The sequence below is a fragment of the Cetorhinus maximus genome, chromosome 20 (assembly GCF_964194155.1).
Source record: "Cetorhinus maximus chromosome 20, sCetMax3.hap1.1, whole genome shotgun sequence".
Lineage (NCBI taxonomy): Eukaryota > Metazoa > Chordata > Chondrichthyes > Lamniformes > Cetorhinidae > Cetorhinus > Cetorhinus maximus.
In genome coordinates, this window is record NC_135898.1 from 69,389,811 (window position 1) to 69,411,689 (window position 21,879).

General features: G+C 44.0%; 1 protein-coding gene across 3 annotated transcripts in view; it reads right to left on the reverse strand.

Moving 5' to 3' along the window:
* LOC144694455 (uncharacterized protein C10orf143) overlaps positions 1 to 9,537 on the reverse strand; it is a 45,467-nt gene extending 35,930 nt beyond the window's left edge. For all 3 annotated transcript variants that reach the window (XR_013579754.1, XM_078564897.1, XM_078564896.1), the window contains exon 1: positions 9,278 to 9,537. Coding sequence is in view for 2 of the 3 variants with exons in the window: in XM_078564897.1 (XP_078421023.1) it covers positions 9,278 to 9,355 (78 nt within the window). In the remaining variant the exon portion in view is untranslated. The remainder of the gene's footprint in view (positions 1 to 9,277) is intronic.
* Between the last annotated feature and the right edge of the window lie 12,342 nt (positions 9,538 to 21,879).

The window sequence follows — 21,879 nt, forward strand, 5'->3', positions numbered from 1 at the left end:
TCAAACCCAAGTTTCACATTGATCCAACGACCTTTTCATTGCCAGACTGAGATGACCTTGCATATTATCTAGCAGCTTTACAACTCTTGCCAGCCTTTTTAAGAACACTTTCCAGACTATTAAACCCATCAACTGTCTCTTCATGACAGAAGTCAGTTTATCTGTCTATTACCTTTGAGCAGCTCACCAATTACCCCCATTTAGTATTTTCACAGTTTGCCTAGCTTCCTGTTGCAACAAAGGGTCCACACCCAAAACATTAACCAATATTTTCCCTTTAAAATTGCCACAGAAAATGCTGGAAACACACAGGTCAACATCTTACATTTTCAGCATTTAAATATATTTTAATCTCCTCCGCATATGAAAGAGACTTTTCCCCTCCCATCCTAATACACCTCCACCTCATGAATAGAACACAGATTTTCATCCCACTTCCCGCATATTGAATATTTGATCAGAGAATATGATCATCAAATGGAGATTGCAACTGGAAATAATTCAGATTCTGGGGGGGTGGGAAGGGAAGCGGATTGAAAGAGAGAGAGAGAAACCCACACACGCACCTTTTTAACAGTTAATTACAGAAGAGCTTCCGCAATGCCTGCATGTGCCCTTCCACCTTAAACCAAAGAATAGCACACAGGATATCCAAAGAGGGAAAAGAGAAATGTGATTTTATGTGCTGCAATTATTTCAAATATACATCTTTAAAAATACAGGAAAATCTCTGCTACCCAGAAACCTATGACTGAGAGGTGCCAGTTAATCAAATACGCCGTACGGACTCGAAACGTTAACTCTGTCTGTCTTTCTCTCCACAGATGCTGTCAGGCCTGCTGAGTTTTTCCAGAAATTTTTGTTTTTGTTTCAGATTTCCAGCATCTGCAGTATTTTGCTTTTAATTGAGATGTAAGGTAACTGCATCCAATGAGAAAGCTCCAGGGTGATCACACGGGTGTTGAGGTCTCCACAGGTGCGAAAGAGCGCAAATGGAATGAGCAGCGCCGAGGGGAGATGGTGCTGCAGAGCAGTGGGAGGCTGAGGCCGGAGTGAGGACAGGCCACCAATGACTGTTACCGGTGAGTTGGTAACTCCAATCAAAAAACCCACTTGACCCCAGAATTCTGGTTCATAGAGAATTGCAGTCATTAGAGTGCCAGATAACAGAAATTTCACTGTATATAGTATCTTGAGTGAAAAATGCTCAAGACTAGATTTTTAAAATTTTGAAATTGCAGCAAATGAATTATTTCTAGTTATAGCGCATTTCTTACATTTACATTTATAGCCCAAATTCCTGCATGATCATCCACATTTTAATCTATAATTGGTTTAGTGCTCAAAACAATGTTAAAACTTGATTATTAAAACTGCTAGACATAATTGAAAACTGACCAAGAGCTGAAGGAATCCAATTAAGTTTTTTTAACGACAGTATTTACCAATTTGGGACAGATTCTGTACATCAAGTCACACATTAAAATCAAAGATAGGCCATTCTCTACTGCAATTTGTACTGCTATACAGTTAACCCAAGGCCTCTGGTTATACAGAAGAGAATTGCACATTCTAAAAATTGGAATTTTCACATTTTTCAAAATCAACACTGTTTAAATGAGTACAGATGACATCATCAGAGGAACTTTCTTGGAGGCATTTCCAAGCCATATTTGAGAGCCAAACACAAGACAAGACATTAGCTGTACTCATTCATCCAGTTGGTCAGTAATCTTGCCAACTGTCTATATTAATCTAATTTACTTACACTCTCAGACATCATAAAACAGTTCTGCAAAGGGGGCAGGGGGTGGGAGGGGAGCAGCTAACATTGCACCATTGCTTAAAAAGCCAGGAAGGTAGATTGAGTAGGCCTGTCAGCTGCAGTGGTGGGCAAATTATTTAAAAATTCTGAGGGTCAGTATAAATTATGATTTAGATAGGCACAAATTAATCAAGGACAGCTAGCATGGATTTGTTAACATGAGCAGCTCAACTAGTCCCACTCCTTCATCCTTTCCCCATAGCCTTACATGTTTTGCCTCTTCAGGTGTTTGTTCCATTCCCTTTTGAAAGCTGCGACTGAAGCTAACCCTATCACTCTCTTAGATGATGCCTTCCAAATATTAACCACTCACTGCATGAAAACATTTTTCTTCATGTCGCTGTTGCTCCTTTTGCCAATTACCTAAATCAGTGTCCTCTGGTTTTCGATCCTCCGCCAACAGGAACAATTTTTCTATCTGCTCTGTCTAGACTCATGGTTTTGAGCACTTCTCTCAAATCTCTTCCTAACCTTCTCTAGTCTTAGGAAAACAAACCCAGGTTTTCCAATTTATCCACATCACTGAAGTTCCTCATCCTTAGAACCATTCACACAAATCTTTTCTGCACCCTCTCTAAAGCCTTCACATCTTTATGAAAGTGTGGCGCCCAGATTGGACACAATATTCCACTTAGTGCCGAAACAAAGGTTCATCATAACTTCCTTGCTTTTTTTACTCTATGCCTCTATTTTAAAAGCCCAGGATCCCATCTGCCTTTTTAATGACATTCTCAATTTCTCAACCTGCCCTGCCACCTTCAATGATTTGTGCATATATATGCCCCACCATACCACGGTATCACTGATCCTGCACCCCCCATTAGAATTGAATCCTTTATCCCCATTAGAATTGAATCCTTTATTTCATATTGCCTCTCCTTGTTCTTCCTACCAAAATGCATCACTTCACACTTTCCAGCATGACATTTCATCTGCCATGTGTCTACCCAATCCACCAGCCTGTCTATGTCCTCACGAAGTTTATCACTATCCTCCCCACAGTTCATAATACTTCCAAGTTTTGTGTTATTTGCAAATTTTGAAATGATGTTCTGTATATCCAAGTCTAGGTTATTAAGATATATCAAGAAAAAAAACTCAGTTGGTACTAGCCATCTTCGTTTTCACGCTGCCACTGTCACTTTTTTTTCTACAGGCTTTAGTTTTACAGGCAAGTGTATTACGTGGCACTTTATGAAACACCTTTTTGAAGTCCATATATACCACATCAACCACATTACCCTCAACATCTCTTTGTTATTTCATCAAAAAACTCAAATCAGATCCCTGCAGGCAGGACAACAGCCTGTACCTCTCAACCTCTCTCCACTGGAAGACTATCTACTATTGTCTACAGAACCAACCCTGTCTCTGCATACCTAATTCATCTTGCGGTCAGCACCAACTGACAAGCAAATACTAAACTCCGGTCTCCAGCCAGCTGAACTCAAACACCTACGTGAAAGAATTCCTCTAGCTCTGACATAGTTCACGTGATTTCCAGAGTCTCAATATTCATTTCTAAGGTTCTTGTACTGTAAAACTCCCTTTTTTCTATCTCTTCCCCCCCACTCCCTTTACAGTGAGTGAACATGTGTGTTTGGAGTGGGATGTTGAGGACACTCCTCAACTGGGTTTTTGAATGCAAAATAACTTAACCTTGAGTTAATCCTAGCTTGAATTTGCTGTGGATTATTAGTAAATTGGATCACAAAAAAAAGTATTGATTGGGAAAACGTGCTGCCTATTTTTAAAAACGAATTCAAAACACCTTCTGTTTACAGAGAGGTGATGAGGAAATCAGTGCAGCTTATCAGTCTCTCTCCTGTCCGTAACACCTGACAAGGCCCCTCAGAATCTTGTGTTTCAATAAAATCACCTCACATTCTTCTATACTCCAGTGAGTACAGGCCCAACCCACTCAACCTTTCCTCATTAGACAATCCCTTCATCCCAGGAATCAGCCTAGTAAACCTTCTCTGAACTGCATCCAATGCAAGTGTGTCCCTCCTTAAGTGAGGAGACCAGAGTTGTACACAGTACTCTAGGTGCTTCATCTTCTCCCTATCTTTTTCTTCATCCAGGTTGCTCTGGCTTTGGTTGCCCTACCTTTGTGGGAATATACTCAACTGTACCCGAACCATTTCCTCTTTAAAGGCAACCCATTTCTCCTTTATCATTTTGCCTGACATCCATTCTCATCCCATTGAAATTGGCATCCTCCAATTAAGTATTTTCACTCTAGATTGCTCATTGTCCTTTTCCATAGCTAACCTAAACCTTATGATACTATGATCATCACTGTTCCTAAAAGTTCTCCAATTGACACTTGATCCACCGACACAGGATATACAGCATGGAAACAAGCCATTTGGCCCAAGCAGTCTATATGGCATTTATGTTCCACTTGAACCTCTTCCCTAAATCTATCAGTGTAATTCTCTTCTCCCTCATATACTTGTCTAGATTCCCCTTAAATGCATCTAGACTATTCACTCAAACCACTTCCCTGTGGTAGCGAGTTCCACATTCCTACCACTTGCTGGGGAAAGTAATTTCTTTTGAATTCCCTATTGGATTTCTTGGTGTCTGTCTTATATTGTTGGTCTCTAGATGTGCTCTTCGCCGAACACTGTCTTTGCATCCACTATTTCAAAACCTTTCAATTTTAAAGTCACCTCTCAGCTTTGCACCCCCAACCACCCCAAGAGAAAATAGACCCAGCATGGGTCTATCTTTTCCTGAAATGTATACCCACACATATCTGGTATGATCCTGATAAATCTTCTCTGCACCCTCTCTAGTCTAGTGCCTCTGTATCCTTTTTTAATATTATGGCAATCAGAACTGCTCACATTATGTGTGGTTTAATCAAGGTTCAATACAGGTTTGCATAAACTTCTCTACTTTTCAATGCTATTCCTATAGAAACTCGAGAACTTGATTTGATTTTTTAAAAATTGCTAACCTTTTCCAACTCGACCCACCTCATTCGCCAGAACCATATCCAGCATTGCATCCTTCTTCACTGAACCGGGCACTTCCTGAACACACCTCAGGAAGTCTGCCACCCTTTTGCCCTTTGCACCATTACTCTTCCAGTCTATATTAGGATAATTGAGTTCCTGTTTAATTGTCAAGTGTCTTGCCCATTATGGAAGCAAGCAGGCCAACCAGATAAGCATTTTCTCAGTAAATGTAAATTTCTGCCAGACCAAGGCCGCCAATACATGGCTAAGGCTCGTAAGAAAGCTGCTATCTTGGATGAGGAGGATAGGGATAGCATCTCCTTTAGGCGAAGGGGATGGGGCACTTGCTGACATCTCAATGGAGTCAGCTGCACTCAGTGTTCAGCTCCGTCAGTCACCTTGCTCAGACACATTCTTCATGTCACCAGCTCAATTGGTCACCCACCGATATTTCTATGCGCTCAACGTGGATGCCATTGAATGGGTTACAGCTGGCTACCATACTTGCACTGCCCTCCAGACCATTCCGGACACTGTCATCTCCTAGTCTTTGAGCAAACCTCCAGAGGTGGTTGACATCTCATTTTCTGTTGCCATTATCAAGCGTAAGCGACAACTTACTTTGGCTGTACAAGAGTGTGGCACTTCTTATACTGCCACTGGCATCATTGCCAGTGAACAACACGACAGCTTGATGGATGCTCTCCTCCAGTTGTGGTTTGGGCTTTGACTGCTGGATAGTCCCTTGGTTGTCATATGGACTGATCCCACCCCCTGGTTTTTCCACCCTGTTAAGAGACAAGCTGCTTCAGGAAGACCACATTGCCACTGAGCTCATGAGATCGAAGAACTCCAACAAGAACCCAGTAGCAGAGAAGGCAGCATGGTAATTGGAGGATGAGCTCCTATGCCACGACCCACATGGAGTATCGCATCTTGAGCCCCACCCATGGCCACCAAAATCTTGTCTTCATTCTCAGGGCCTTTCTGCTAGAGAATTATGGACACAAAAAGACCAGTTCACCAATGTTCAGATTTCCCTGTCTGACAAAAGGGTTACTGCAACTCAACATTGGCGCCATCAAGTCAATCAGCTGCACATTCACCTCAGTTGACCATCTTGCCGATTGCAACAAGTCACAGGCCCGCCAACACTACTTGGTCACTTCTGTCAATGATAGCTGATGCAATGTTCGCAAGTTCATTCATTCCCAGCTCCATACCACAACTTAAGAGTCAAGAGATCTGAATGCTGCAAGTTCCCTTCCATCTAGCTGGTTCTGCAATTGGTTTCACTTCTGGCTATGGTCCTACCACCCATGGTGAATATTCCCTGTCCAGCTTGTTCCTGCGAAACCTGACATACTGGCTGACCTATCTCGGCTGTCCACAACCCCAGTGGTGTTAGAAGTCTCAGCTATTGAATTAACCTCCGATGATGGGCCCCACAAACCTGCCTCCATCACTGCCTTTGGGACGGATTCCTGAGCTGCCCCCCGCAATGTGGAGACGCTGATATCTGATCCAGGACCAGTGTCTGGTCTCCTACTCCGACCTCGCATTCTCCAGTTCAGGCTCTTGATCGCATAGCACTGTAGCATACATAGTTAGCTGTCTAAGTGTACCACAAGCCCTGTTCCCTCAATGCCCGTTTTAAGACACTCCGCTTGTCAGAATCCTTCCCCCAGACAAGCTAGTAGATTTCTTATCTCTGGACTGATGCTGGTGCTGGTATTCGGGTGCTGAATAAACTGCAGTGACTACATGGTAGGTCATCCCTGAGAAATGTGGTTGTGTGCAGCCACTTGTTGCGATTCCTATGCATGTGCTGAGAATGCCTTTTGCAAAGGTATTTTTATTTCTTAGGTTTATAGTGTTGCCCTATTTGGCACATATGTTCATGTTCACCTTGAGTGCATGTGCAAATGTTGTTTACATGTATTCATTTGTTGTTTTTGGGCATGTCAGTTGGCACAAGATGGGTATTTGATGTACAAGTGAGAGAGAAAAAAATAAAGAGGTCAAGCCACTCTAGGTATTGCCCTCTGGTGGCTGAGAGCCTGGGAGAGGCCATCTTGGCTCTTTGATGCTGTCACCAAACAACAGTACAAAACAAAGTTTGACATTTTCACCTTAAAGCTGGTTGCATTGTGATCCGGTGTCTGTGCCAATCAAAGTAAACCTATCTTACTGGCAGAGGTAGTTTGGATTCTCTTGTTGGAGATGATCATTTTCTGATGTATTATTTGCCACTTACCAGTCTAAGTCTTGGTCACCTTGCAACCACATGATTCCTTTATTTCTATTTGTGCTATCGATTCATCTATCTTGTTATGAGTACGGTATTCTTTCAGATAAAAAAATTTTTAATTTTGTCTTTTTACCATTTTTCCTATCTTATCCTATGCATTCATTCATTTGTATACTTTGTCCCTTCCTGTCACATTCTGGTTATCATTACCCATATCGCTACCCTGTACTATTGCCTTATCCTTTCTCTTTAAATTTCTAAATCTCCCCTTACCTGAACCCTTCCCCTACTATTTAGTCTACAGCCCTAATTATTCGATTCACCAGTACACTGGTACTTCCCCACCCAACCCCCCCAGCACAGTTCAAGTGAATTCCCTCACTCACCATCCGGAGTTAAGTACTTTGTAGAAGGTGTACTCCTAGCTATTTACTCCATGCATTAGGAAAAGCCTCCTGTATTTATAATAGCAAGAACTTCAAAGACCTGAAATCAGCCCCTACCAACCAGTTCTAACTAGTCACCTAATTAACTGCGTAGTTGCCACTAGCAGGCAGAAGGTTTGCTACTGCCTAACACTGTGAAAGAAACAACAGTTTTGGTCAAAGTTAAATGCACAACTTGTCCAGATTTTAGCAAGAGATCAACCCTTAAAATACCCCGAATTCCCTCATTCATCAAATGCCTGAGTTAATTTGGAGTCATACCTAGCACAAAGAAAGATGGTTGTGGTGGTTGGAGGTTAATCATCTCAGTTCCAGGAGATCACTGCGGGAGTTCCTCAGGGTAATGTCCTAGGCCCAGTCATCTTCAGTTGCTTCATAAATGACCTTCCTTCCATCATAAGATCAGAAGTGGGGATGTTCGCTGATGATTGCACAATGCTCAGCACCATTCGCAACTCCTCAGATACTGAAGCAGTCCATGTCTAAATGCAACAAGACTTGGACAATATCCAGGCTTGGGCTGACAAGCGGCAAGTAACATTTGTGCCACACAAGTGTCAGGCAATGACCATCTCCAACAAGAGAGAATCTAACCATCACCCCTTGACATTCAATGGCATTACCATCGCTGAATGCCCCACTAACATCATCCTGGGGATTATCATTGACCAGAAACTGAACTGGACTAGCCATATAAATATTGAGCCTATCCACAATCTACAAGGCACAAGTCAGGAGTGTGATGGAATACTCTACACTTGCCTGAATGAGTGCAGCTCCCGCAACATTCGAGAAGCTTGACCCCATCCAGGACAAAGGAGCCTGCTTAATTGGCACCACATCCACAAACATTCACTCCCTCCACCACCGACACATAGTGGCAGCAGTGTGCACCATCTACAGGGTGCATTGCAGGAACTCACCAAGGCTCCTTAGGCAGCACCTTCCAAACCCACGACTGCTACCATCTAGAAGGACAAGGGCAGCAGACACATGGGAACACCACCACCTGGAAGTTCCCTTCCAAACCACTCACCATCCTGACTTGGAAATATATTACCGTTCCTTCACTGCCACTGGGTCAAAATCCTGGAACTCCCTTCCTAACAGCACTGTGGATGTACCTACACCACATGGACTGTAGCAGTTCAAGAAGGCAACTCACCACCACCTTCTCAAGGGCAATTGGGGATGGGCAATAAATGCTGGCGGACGCTCACATCCCATAAATAAAAAATAAGTACAGTAACTGTACTCTGGAAGCCGTATTATGTCGAAGTGGACTCCGTGCTGCTTACTGTGGTCTCACTCCAGTATTACCGCAAGCTGTTCAGTCAGAAATTGCACTTTTATCCATCACTGATCACAGAAGTTAGCTGGATCCCAAGAACTCTTTCCCTTTCCTCCCATTCAAAACTCATCTGTAAAGTTTCTGTCACCCTCCAGGGTTTTTGTTAGACTGTCTAAACGCGGTCTTTAAATTCAACCTTCAGGATGCGGTAATCAATGTCAGACATAAAATGTTAAAGGTCAATGCTCAGTGGTAAGTAGCTCATCAACACGTCCTACATTCTTCCGGAGGTACAGTGCGGGGATTCTGTTTGGTTAAAGTAAAAGTTAAGAATCACAACTGAAACTAGTTTGTTTCATCGATCACCCGCCAATTAAGACGAACATCTCCACGGAACCTCCCCGCAACACAAACATACTCTTCTTTTCCTTCGCTTGTTTCTGCTTTAAGTTCATTCATTATGCAATCCCCCGTAAAGATCTGTTGTAGACTCACATTGTCCGATTGTCCCCAGACAGCCGCTTCCGGGCTCAGGCGACGCTTTTGCACCGTGACCAAGTAATCCATAGACATAACGCAGCAGAACAAGCGGCCCTTTCGCCTTCTCACTGAAGAAGTGCTTCTACTTCACAACGATTCTACTGCGACCGATCAGCCTCGCGGCTTCGGACGCCGCTCGAGCTCCTCTCGGCTCCTCTCGGCTCGAGTCTCCAAATCGGGGATCACAGACTGCTTTAGTTGAACGGAAATTCTGCTCACGCGCTGACGAATGCGACTAAACCAATCAGAACCCCCCATGTCTCGGCCACGTGCGAATTCAAACCACAAATGGCCGTTGATGCGGAGTGATGCCAACCTGAGGCCATTTGGCAACGGATGGCAACTGAGGCGAGAAAGTGGTGAGAAAGAAAGTTGCCTGACAGCAAAAGCTGTACTCTCATGAGACAATTTACGAGCAAAGTTTCATTTTCCGTTCCATAACCAAAAATATAACGTGTGTGCCAATAAAGAAGCAGAATGATTGGAATGACAATGAGTATGAGCAGAAGCAAGCAACCCCAAAATCCTATCTCCCAGTAACCGCAATCAAATTTATTGCCTATCATCTCTCCTCTGTGACCTTTTCACACTCAGTCTCTCTGACTCCCAAGCCTCTCTCGCACTCACTCCTTGCTGCACAGGTCCCAGTACTTACAACACTCAATACTCATCTGCTCTGAAGTTTATTGGAAATGACTTTCGCGCTGACAGGATGCTCAACTACCCCCGAAGATCTAAACCAGTTCTTCCACACTTGATGTACACAAAGATGGTTCCTTCAACCCCTTTTCTTTATACTCAAAATATGTTGTAAGCCCACCTTAGCCAAGTTACTGGAAATAGTTAATTGGTCCATATTTTGTCAATAATGCGATGAATTAACTCCATTGGTTCTGGCTAGGTACGCACATTGTCTTAAACTTAGCTTAAAAGAAGGCATTGCCCCATGTCTCTTATCTTGATGTATTTACAGGAGTCCCATTTATTAAGACAGACTCAGCAATCAAGGATGGTATGTGTTCCTAGAAGGGAGGGAGTCCAAGGCTTATGCCATTTCTTTCCCAACTGTTAAAGCACTTTAATTTTCTCATAAGAAATGCTAATAGAGAAATACAGAAATATCATAAAGCAACTTCTAATTAACTACCAATTATTAACTATTTATCATTTAATTACCAGGGTAATTGAGGTGCATCCTTCTAATGAAATCATCTGTTGCTAGTCAGTGACTGCTTTGTAATACTGTTTTGGGTGTTTGCTGAAAAAGGTCAACATCAAAAAGCTTTCATCTCAGTGTTAGCACAAAATGGAGTTTGACCTTGTTAGCTTATTAAAATGGATAAAACCTGAATGAATAACCATGAAATTAACCTGAAAGTAAGTAAAATTAACGTGAGGGAAGTAAAGTTGAGACATGGCAGGGCAGCTTGGACGTGTGGAATGTGTGCCCTAAAATATGTGGGAAATCATGGACACTACTGGTGACCTAGACAACTTCATGTGTAGGAAGTGCTGCCAGCTGCAGAAACTTGAGCTCTGGGTTTCAGACCTCAAGTGGCAGCTCGAGTCATTGTGGCACATACATAAGGCTGAGAGCCAAGTGAATAGCATGTTCAGAGAGGTGGTCACACTGGAGGTTAGGAGCATGGAGCCAGAAAGGGAAAGCAGTCCAAGAGAATGAGCAGGTGATGCAGGAGTCCCCTGGGTCCCACTCGCTAATTGGTTTTCCATTTTAGATACTGGTGAGGGCATTGGTTCCTCACAGGAGTGCAATCAGAGCCAAGTTTGTGGCACCACAAGTGACTCAGCTGTACAGGAAGGGAGGAAGGAGAAAGGAAGAGCAATAGTGATAGAGGATTCATTAGTTCGATAAACAGGCAGGTGTTTCTGCGGCTGAAGATGTGACTCCAGGATGATAAGTTGCCTGCTTGGTGCCAGGGTCAAGGATGTCCCTGAGCGGCTGCAGAACATCCTTCCGGGGGAGGGTGAACTGCTAGAGGTCTTGGTCCACGTTGGTACCAATGGCTTAGGTAGGAAGGGGGATGTGGTCCTGCAGAAAGAATTTAGGGGGCTAGGTGGAAAATTAGCAAGCAGGACCTCAAAAGTAATAACCTCTGGATTACTCCCAATGCCACATGCAAGTCAATACAGAAATAGGAGGATAAGGCAGATGAATGCGTGGCTGGAGAGATGGTGAAGGAGGGAGGGCTTTAGATTCTTGCGCTACTGGGACTGGCTCTGGGGTAGAAGGCACCTGTACAAGTCGGACGGGTTGCCCTGAACAGAGCTGGGACTGAGTTCCTTGCAGAGCATTTTGCTAGTGCTATTGCTGGGGGAGGGGGAGGGGAGGGGCTTTAAATTAACTTGGCAGGTTGTGGGAACCAGGAGAGAATATTAGAGAGTAATACCAATGTGCATAAAATACTGGGAGAGACAGATAACACTAGAATAGAAAATAGTAAGTTAATAGGCAGAGTTGGAGTAAGGGAGAAAGTAACAAAGTCTTAATCAGTGTTATACTGTATGTATGTGAATGCACAGAGTATAGTAAATAAGACTGGTGAGTTACAGATGCAGATTGCCATGTGGAATTATGATGTTGTGATGATAACAGAGACCTGGCTCAAGGAAGGGCAGGACTGGGTGTTAAATATTCCTGGGTACAAGGTGTTCAGGAAAGATAGGGCAGGAAGAGAAGGAGGAGGGGTGGCTGTATTGGTTAAGGAGAGCATTGCAGCGCTGGAGTAAGATGATGTCCCAGAGGGTTCAAGGGCAGAATCAATTTGGCTAAAGCTAAGGAACAAAAAGGTACAATTACATTGCTCTGTGTAGTCTGTAGGCCACCAACTAGTGGGAAGAATGTAGAGGAACAAATCTGCAGGGAAACTACAGAGAGGTGCAAACATTATAGAGTAGTTATAATGGGGGACTTTAATTACCCGGGTATAAACTGGGATAGTGGTAGTTTAGGAACTCTTGCCCCTCTCTTTCCTTTAGAGTGTGTTCAGGAGAATTTTCTACACCAGTATGTGTCCAGTCCAACAAGAAAGGAGGCACTGCTAGACCTGTTTCTTGGAAATGATGTGGGCCAAGTGGATCAAGTGTCAATGGGGGAACATTTAGAAGACAGTGATCGTTGTACCATAAGGTTTAGGATGACAGTAGAAAAGGACAATGGGCAATCCGGAGTAAGAATAATTAACTGGGGAGAGCCGACTTCCACGGGGCAAGAACGGAGCTGGGCCAGATAGACTGGAGCCAAAGGTTGGTGGGTAAAACTGTAGCTGAACAATGGGCTCCCTTCAAAGAAGAAATGGCACAGTCAAGGTATATTCCCTCAAAAGGGAAAGGTAGGGCAAACAACTCCAGAGCTCCCTGGATGAAAAATTAGATAGAAATTAAGATAAAGAAGAAAAAGTGTGCTTATGACAGGTGTCAGGTAGAAAATACAACTGAGAACCAAGCTGAATACAGAAGATTCAGAGGAGAGGCAAAGAAGCAAATAAGAGAAGTGAAGAGGGATTATGAGAAAAGACTGACAGCCAACAAAAAGAGGAATCCCAAAGTATTCTATAGGCACTTAAATACTAAAAAGGAGTAGGGCCGATTAGGGACCAAAAAAGGGAATTACACATGGAGGCAACGGCATGGCTGAGGTGTTAAATTAATGCTTTGTACCTGTCTTTACCAATGAAGCAGTTGCTACCCAGGTCATAATGACAGAGGAGGAAACCGTCACTAGAAAGGTTCAAAATTGATAAGGAGGAGGTATTGGATAAACTGTCAGTACTTAAAGTTGACAAGGCATCCAGACCAGATGAGATGCATCCAAGGATATTGAAGGAAGTGTGAGTGGCAATTGCAAGGGCACTGGTCATAATCTTTCTGTCTTCCCTAGACTCAGGGGAGGTGCCAGAGGACTGGAGAAATGCAAATGTTACAACCTATTTTGGACAAGGGTGTAAGGGAAAGGCCAGCAATTGCAGACCAGTCAGTTTAACGTCATGGGTGGGGAAGCTTCTGGAAACAATTATTCAGGATAGTATTAATAGTCACATGGAAAAACGTGGGTTGACTAAGAAGTGCCAGCATGGATTTCTTAAGGGAAAATCATGTTTAACTAACTTGCTGGAATTTTTTTGAAGAGGTATCAGGGTTGATGAGGGTAAGGCTGATGATGTGGTGTACATGGACTTCCAAAAGGCATTTGATACAGTGTCGCACAACAGACTTGTGAGAAAAATTAAAGCTTATGGAATAAAAAGGACAGTAGCAACGTGGATGCAAAATTGGCTGAGTAATAGGAAATAGCGAGTAATAGTTAATGGATATTTTTCAGACTGGAGGAAGGTTTGTAGTGGAATTCCCTCGGGGTCAGTATTGGGACCTTTGTTTTTTCTGCTATATATTAATGATCCAGATTTTGGTGTACAGGGGACAATTTCAAAGTTTGCAGATGAGACAAACCTTGGAAGCATTGTAAACTGTGAGGAGGAAGGCGTAGAACTTCAAAAGGACATAGACAAGTTGGTGGAGTGGGCAGATAGGTAGCAGATGAGGTTCAATGCAGAGAAGTGTGAGGTGATTCATTTTGTTTGGAAGAACATGGAGAGACAATATAAAACAAGGGGTGCAACTCTAAAGGGTGTGCAGGAGCACAGGTACCTGGGTGTATAAGTGCATAAGTCATTTAAGGTGGCAGGACAAGTGGAGAGAGCAGTTAATAAATCATACACCTAGGCTTTATAAATAGGGGCATAGAGTACAAGGAGGTTATGCTGAACTTGTACAGGACACTAATTGGACCTCAGCTGGAGCATCGTGTACAGTTTTGGGTGTCACACTTTTGGAAGGATGTGAATGCATTGGAGAGAATGCAGAAGAGGTTTACAAAAATGATTGCAGGGATGAGAAACTTCAGTTATGAAGATAGATTGGAGAAGTTGGGACTGTTTTCCTAAGAGGAGATTTGACAGAGGTGTTCAAAATCTTGAGGGGGCTGTACAGAGCAGATAGGGGGAAACTGTTCCCGCTCATAAAAGGATCAAGAACAAGAGGGCACAGATTTAAAGTGATTTGCAAAAGAAATAGATGCGATGTTAGAAAAAACTTTTTCACACAGTGAGTAGTTCGGGTCTGGAATGCACTGCCTGGAAGTGTGGAGGAGGCAGGTTCAAGTGAGGCATTCAAGAGGGAATCAGATGATTATTTAAATAGAAACAATGTGCAGTGTTCCGGGGAAATGACAGGAGAATGGCACTGAGTCATAACGCTTATTCAACGAGCCAGTGCAGACATGATGAGCCGAATGGCCTCCTTCTGCACCGTAACAGCTCTGTTATTCTGAGGTTCTGGGACACATTGAAAAGCCTTGGGAAGATGGTGCTCCATGATGATGCACATCTTGGGTGATCAATGGTAGGAGTCTGGGGGAGGGGTACTTGAAAGTAGGAGGTCATGTTGACATCTCCCAGAATATGTCCAGCTAGAGTGAGCAACCCAATTAAGATACTCAGTTATTGAAGAAAGCAATTATGAATCACAGACTTGTTTCAATCACATTTCTGCCTAAACAGCTGAACCAAGGCTTTGTTTGTCACAAGAACCCAGCCAGAATTTTCTATTCCACTTGAACTTTACAGTGCAATGCGCAATGGCAAAACCAATCTCCACTTAAAAGCCCCATTTATTTTAATTTACAGACTGGGTTCTAGATGTTTTCAGCCAGAAGCTGGATCTTAGACTAGCAAATATACTTCAAGTGCAGGAGATTTTGTTTGTCCATAAGACCATAAGACATAGGAGCAGAAATTAGGCCATTCGGCCCATCGAGTCTGCTCCGCCATTCAATCATGGCTGATAAGTTTCTCAACCCCATTCTCCCGCCTTCTCCCCGTAACCTTTGATCCCCTTACCAATCAAGAACCTATCTATCTCCGTCTTAAATACACTCAATGACCTGGCCTCCACAGCCTTCTGTGGCAATGAATTCCATAGATTCACCACCCTCTGGCTAAAGAAGTTTCTCCTCATCTCTGTTCTAAAAGGTCTTCCCTTTACTCTGAGGCTGTGCCCTTGGGTCCTAGTCTCTCCTACTAATGGAAACATCTTCCCCACGTCCACTCTATCCAGGCCTTTCAGTATTCTGTAAGTTTCAATCAGATCCCCCCTCATCCTTATAAACTCCATCGAGTATAGACCCAGAGTTCTCAAACGTTCCTCATATCCCCAGAGCTGCAAGCAGGAAAGCACACAATCTTTCAATGAGAAGTTTGGTTAAATGTGCCACAGCTCAGCTGAACATGCCCAACACCTTACTCAGCGCTGATTGGTGGATTACCAATGTGCGCTGTCCGACTATCTCATCAAATCAGGCTTGCAGCTGGTGGACACACCACTGCTATCCCCTGTCGTCACCCAGAGGTGAGCACCTCCTGGCGCCGGGTGCCGGTGAGAAGGATTAACATTTCGAGCCCGTATGACTCTTCTTCAGAACTAAAGAGAAGTAAAAATGTGATGAAATATATACTGCTAAGGGGGGTGGGACAGGTGAAGCTGGTTAGACGGCAAGTGATAGGTGGGGGCAAAGGAGAGATTGCAAAAGATGTCATAAACAAAAGGTCAAAGGGGGTTGATGGTGGTGATACTGGCTAAAGGAGGTGCTAACGGTGACATTAAGAGTAGAAAGCAGGATGAGCAAGTGACAGATGGCCCTAGTGGGGGGAGGGGACGGTGTGGGAGAAAAGATCGAAATAGGCTAAAAGATGGGGATAAACCAATGAAGGGAAATAAATTTTAAAAACAATAATAGAAATAGGTGGGGAAAAAAATATATACATAAAAATTAAAAAATAAATATAAGAAAAAAGGGGATCAAAAATGGGGGAGAGAGTTCATGATCTGAAGTTGTCGAACTCAATGTTAAGTCCGGAAGGCTGTAAAGTGCCTAATCGGAAGATGAGGTGCTGTTCCTCTAGGTTGCGTTGAGCTTCACTGGAACATTGCAGCAGGCCAAGGACGGACATGTGGGCATGAGAGCAGGGTGGTGTGTTGAAATGGCAAGCGACAGGAAGGTCTGGGTCATGCTTGCAGACAGACTAAAGATGTTCTGCAAAGCGGTCACCCAGTTTGCGTTTGGTCTGTCCAATGTAGAGGAAACCGCATTGGGTGCAGCGAATGCAGTAGGCTAAATTGAGGGAAGTGCAAGTGAAGTGCTGCTTCACTTGAAAGGAGTGTTTGGGCCCTTGGATGGTGAGGAGGGGGGGTAGTGAAGGAGCAGTTGTTGCACCTTCTGCAATTGCATGGGAAGGTGCCGTGGAAGGGGGTTGAGGTGTTGGGGGTGATGGAGGAGTGGACCAGGGTGTCCCAGAAGGAATGGTCCCTAAGGAATGCTGATAAGGGGGATGAAGGGAAGATGTGTTTGGTGGTGGCATCATGCTGGAGTTGGCAGAAATGGCAGAAGAATGCAGGGGCTGGTGGGGTGAAAAGTGAGGACAAGGGGACCCTATCATGGTTCTGGGAGAGAGAGGAAGGTGTGAGGGCAGAGGCGCGGGAGATGGGTTGGACATGATTAAGGGCCCTGTCAACCACAGTGGGTGGGAAACCTTGCTTAGAGAAGAAGGAAGACATGTCAGAAGCATTGTTTGGGAAAGTGGCATAATCGGAACAGCTACGACGGAGGCGAAGGAACTGAGAGAATGGGATGGAGTCCTTACAGGAAGTGGGCTGTGAGGAGTTGTAGTCGAGGTAGCTGTGGGAGTCGGTGGGCTTGTAATGAATATTGGTGGACAGTCTATCACCAGAAATTGAGACAGAGAGGTCAAGGAAGGGAAGGGAAGTGTCAGTGATGGACCATGTGAAAATGATGGAGGGGTGGAAATTGGAAGCAAAATTAATAAATTTTTCCAGGTTCAGACCTGTCAGCGTGACATCTGCCATCTCAATTTTCTGCTCCTCTCACCCACTCTAACCTGTCTCCTTCTGAACTTGCCGCACTCCGTTTTCTCAGGTCCAACCTGACTTTGTTATTAAACCTGCCGACAAGGGTGGTGCTGTCGTTGTCTGGCGTACTGACCTCTACCTCGCAGAGGCTGAGTGCCAACTCGCAGACACTTCCTCCTATCTCCCCCTGGACCATGACCCCACCACCGAACATCAAGCCATTGTTTCCAGGACTGTCGCTGACTTCATGTCCTCAAGAGATCTTCCCTCCACAGCTTCCAACCTCATAGTCTCCCAACCTCAGACAGCCCGCTTCTATATCCGCCCCAAAATCTACAAACAGAACTGTCCCGGTAGACCGATTGTGTCAGCCTGTTCCTGCCCCACGGAACTCATTTCTTCCTATCTTGACTCCGTTCTCTCTCCCCTTGTCCAACCTCTTCCCACCTACATCCGCGATTCCGCTGATGCCCTACATTATGTCAACAATTTCCAGTTCCCTGGCCCCAACCGCTTCCTCTTCACCATGAACATCCAATCCCTCTACACCTCCATCCCCCACCAGGATGGCCTGAGGGCTCTCCGCTTTTTCCTTGAACAGAGGCCTGAACAATCCCCATCCACCACCACTCTCCTCCGTCTGGCTGAACTTGTTCTCTCACTGAACAATTTCTCCTTAAGCTTGTCTCACTTCCTCCAAATAAAAGGTGTGGCTATGGGTACCTGCATGGGCCCCCATTATGCCTGTCTCTTTATGGGGTATGTGGACCATTCCTTGTTCCAGTCCTACTCAGGCCTCCTCTCCCAGCTATTTCTCTGGAACATTGATAACTGTTTCGGTGCGGCTTCATGCTTCTTCTGGACCTGGAAAAATGTATTAATTTTGCTTCCAATTTCCACCCCTTCATCACTTTAACATGCTTCATCACTGACATCTCCCTTCCTTTCCTTAACCTCTCTATCTCAATTTCTGGTGATAGACTGTCCACCATATTCATTACAAGCCCACAGACTCCCACAGCTATCTCGACTACAACTCCTCACACCCTGGTTCCTGTAAGGACTCAATTCCATTCTCTCAGTTCCTTCGTCTCCATCGCATCTGTTTCGATGATGCCACTTTCCAAAACAGTGCTTCTGACATATCTTCCTTCTTCCTTAACCGAGGTTTCCCACCCACGGAGTTTGGCAAGGCCCTCAACCGTGTCCGACCCATCTCCCGCGCCTCTGCCCTCACACATTCCTCTCCCTCCCAGAATCATGATAGGGTCCCCCTTGTCCTCACTTTTCACCCCACCACCCCCGCATTCAAAGGATCATCTTCCGCCATTTCTGCCAACTCCAGCATGATGCCACCACCAAACACATCTTCCCTTCACCCCCCTGTTGGCATTCCATTGGGGCCGTTCCCTCCGGGACACCCTGGTCCACTCCTCCATCACCCCCAACACCTCAACCCACTCCCACGGCACCTTCCCATGCAATCGCAGAAGGTGCAACGCTTGCTCCTTTCCTCCCCCCTCCTCACCGTCCAAGAGCCCAAACAATCCTTTCAAGTGAAGCAGCGCTTCACTTGCACTTCCCTCAATTTGGTCTACTGCATTCACTGCTCCCATGCGTTTTCCTCTACATTGGAGAGACCAAACGCAGACTGGGTGACCACTTTGCGGAACATCTTTGGTCTGTCTGCAAGCATGACCCAGACCTTCCTGTCGTTTGCCATTTCAACACACCACCCTGCTCTCATGCCCACATATCCGTCCTTGGCCTGCTGCAATGTTCCAGTGAAGCTCAAGGCAAACTGGAGGAACAGCACCTCATCTTCCAATTAGGCACTTTACAGCCTTCCGGACTTAACATTGAGTTCAACAACTTCAGATCATGAACTCTCTCCTCCATTTTTGATCCCCTTTTTTCTTATATTTATTTTTTAATTTTTATGTATTTTTTTTTTCCCCACCTATTTCTATTATTGTTTTTAAAATTTATTTCCCTTCATTGGTTTATCCCCACCTTTTAGCCTATTTCGATCTTTTCTCCCACACCGTCCCCTGCCCCCACTCTACCCCCACTAGGGCCATCTGTCACTTGCTCATCCTGCTTTCTACTCTTAATGTCACCTTTAGCACCTCCTTTAGCCAGTATCACCACTACAACACCCCTTTGACCTTTTATGACATCTTTTGCAATCTCTCCTTTGCCCCCACCTATCACTGGCCTTCTATCCAGCTTCATCTGCTTCACCCCCTTTAAACAGTATATATTTCACCACATTTTTACTTCTCTCTAGTTCTGAAGAATCATTCCGACTCGAAACGTTAACTCTGTCTTTGTCTCCACAGATGCTGTCAGACCTGCTGAGTTTTTCCACCAATTTCTGTTTTTGTTTCAGATTTCCAGCATCCACAGTATTTTGCTTTTATTAAATAGGAGGGAAGTTGGAAGCTGAAACCTGGGTCTTTTGAGCAATTTAGAGAAAACTGTCAGGACCCTGGGACGTTTCGTGAAAAATCAGGACTGTCCGTGCAAAACCAGGATGCCTGGTCACCCAATTGTACTGGGAGCTTCATAGGAATTAGCCTGCCATTAACAGGTCCGGGCAAATGTGTAACTCATTGTTTATGCTGTTTATGCCTCTTTTAATAAGTGTCACGTATGATTTAAGTGATTCGAATTAATAACCATATTAATTGATAGCCAAAAAGAGTAGAAGTCAGTCTAGGATTTTCAGCCCCTGGAATTCTCTTAAGCTGCTGACCATTGACAGGAAGATGGATGATACTTCTTTCCACTTCCTTACATTAAATTGACCTCATTCCCAATCCATGCACGGGCTCACAGCACGCAAAAGTGTTTTTGATATGATTTGCCAGGGGCAATGTGCAGTGAATGCTGAGTAAGCATCATGGTCTGCAATGCTAGAAACACCACAGAGCACATTATCAATCTTAGTATTTAGTCTCTCTAGAATAGAAGCAATATTGCCTATTCCAAATGCCAGTGGTGGCACTCTTACCTCTAAGTCAAACATCATAGATTCAACTTCTACTCCAGAGACTTGAGCATGTAAGGCTGACATTTCAGTATTGAGGGAGTGCTACACTATTGGAGGTACCATCTTTCAGATACACTAAAAACTGAAGTACAGCCCTCTCAAGTGGGTACAAAAGATCTGATGGAAATTTGTGGAGGTCAGGAGTGTTCTCCTGGTTTTCTGACCCGCATTTATCCCTCAACAACATCAAAAACAGATTTTCTGATCATTTATCTAATTGCTGGTTGTGATACTTTGCTGTGTGCAAATTTAGTGTCCTGTATCCTATATTAGAGCAATAATAACACAAAAAAGTACTTAATTAACCAAAAGCATTCTGGAGTGTCCTATTATTGTTAAAAGTGCCAAATAAATAAAGGTTCTTTCTTTCCACTGTAATGTTGCAGACTCTCTCATTACAACTGAATTGTCAGTCATGGAGCAGTTGGTTGCACTTGCACATCTGAATCAAGATTGTAGTGTCACGTCCCATTCTAGAGACTTAATACAAAACCTAGGCTGACACTCCAGTGCAGTACTGAAGGAATGCTACACTGCCAGTGGCACCATCTTTCAGATGAAACATTAAACTGAAGCCCTGTCTGCATTCTAAGAATAAAAGATATTATGGAACTGTTTTGAAGAAGAGTAGAGGAGTTATCCATGATGGGTGGGTGTGTCTCTCTCTGTCTCTCTTATGTATACCAATTAACATCACAAGAACAGGTTAATTAGTCATTATCACATTGCTTTTTGTGAGAGCTTTCTTTGCACAAATCACTTGCCACATTTCCTACATTACAACAGTGATTACACTTCAAAGTACTTTGTTAGCCGAAAAGCACCTTGGAACATTCTGAGGAAAGGTGATAAGCATTCTTCACAGTATCATTGGAAATAAGACACATCAAAAGAAAAAAACAAGATCAAGCTAAAAATGGGAACGTTAAACAAAATAGCTAGAGAATCAAAATGGAGACAAAAGAAGCAAATAGACCATATCATCCTATCTCCAGTGAGCATAGATTCATTAGCAGTATGGAAGAAAACCTTGCTTTGGACGCACTGCCCATAAATATCTGACTTAATAGCAATTATCTGTTATAGTTAAATTTATTATATATAGAAAGAAAACAAAAAAACTGCAAATGCTGGAAATTCAAAATAAAGATACACCATTGCTAGAAACACTTGGGTCAGCCAGCTTATTTCACCACTAGTGCTCCCTCTTCCTTTACCCAGTGATAAAAATAGAAATGGGATTTATTCAGTTGTGGTGATTAAATAAGGCTGATTTTATTGTATATTACAAAGGGATAAAATGCCTCCTCTGATGATGCAGGATAGCAACTAAAATGCACAATACTCCTTAAAAACACACAGGCAAAGGGCAATGTTTGACAGCGCACTGCCGAGATAGAAGAGAAAGAAACGTTGAAAAAGTTGTCTGTAAACTCGAGGAGGTCTTGGCGATGCAGCGAGGGGACGCGGACGTGTTCGGAGCAGGGGAAGTGGGGGAAGGGGCGAGGGGACGCGGACGTGTTCAGAGCAGGGGAAGGGGGGGGGGGAGGAGCTAGGCAGC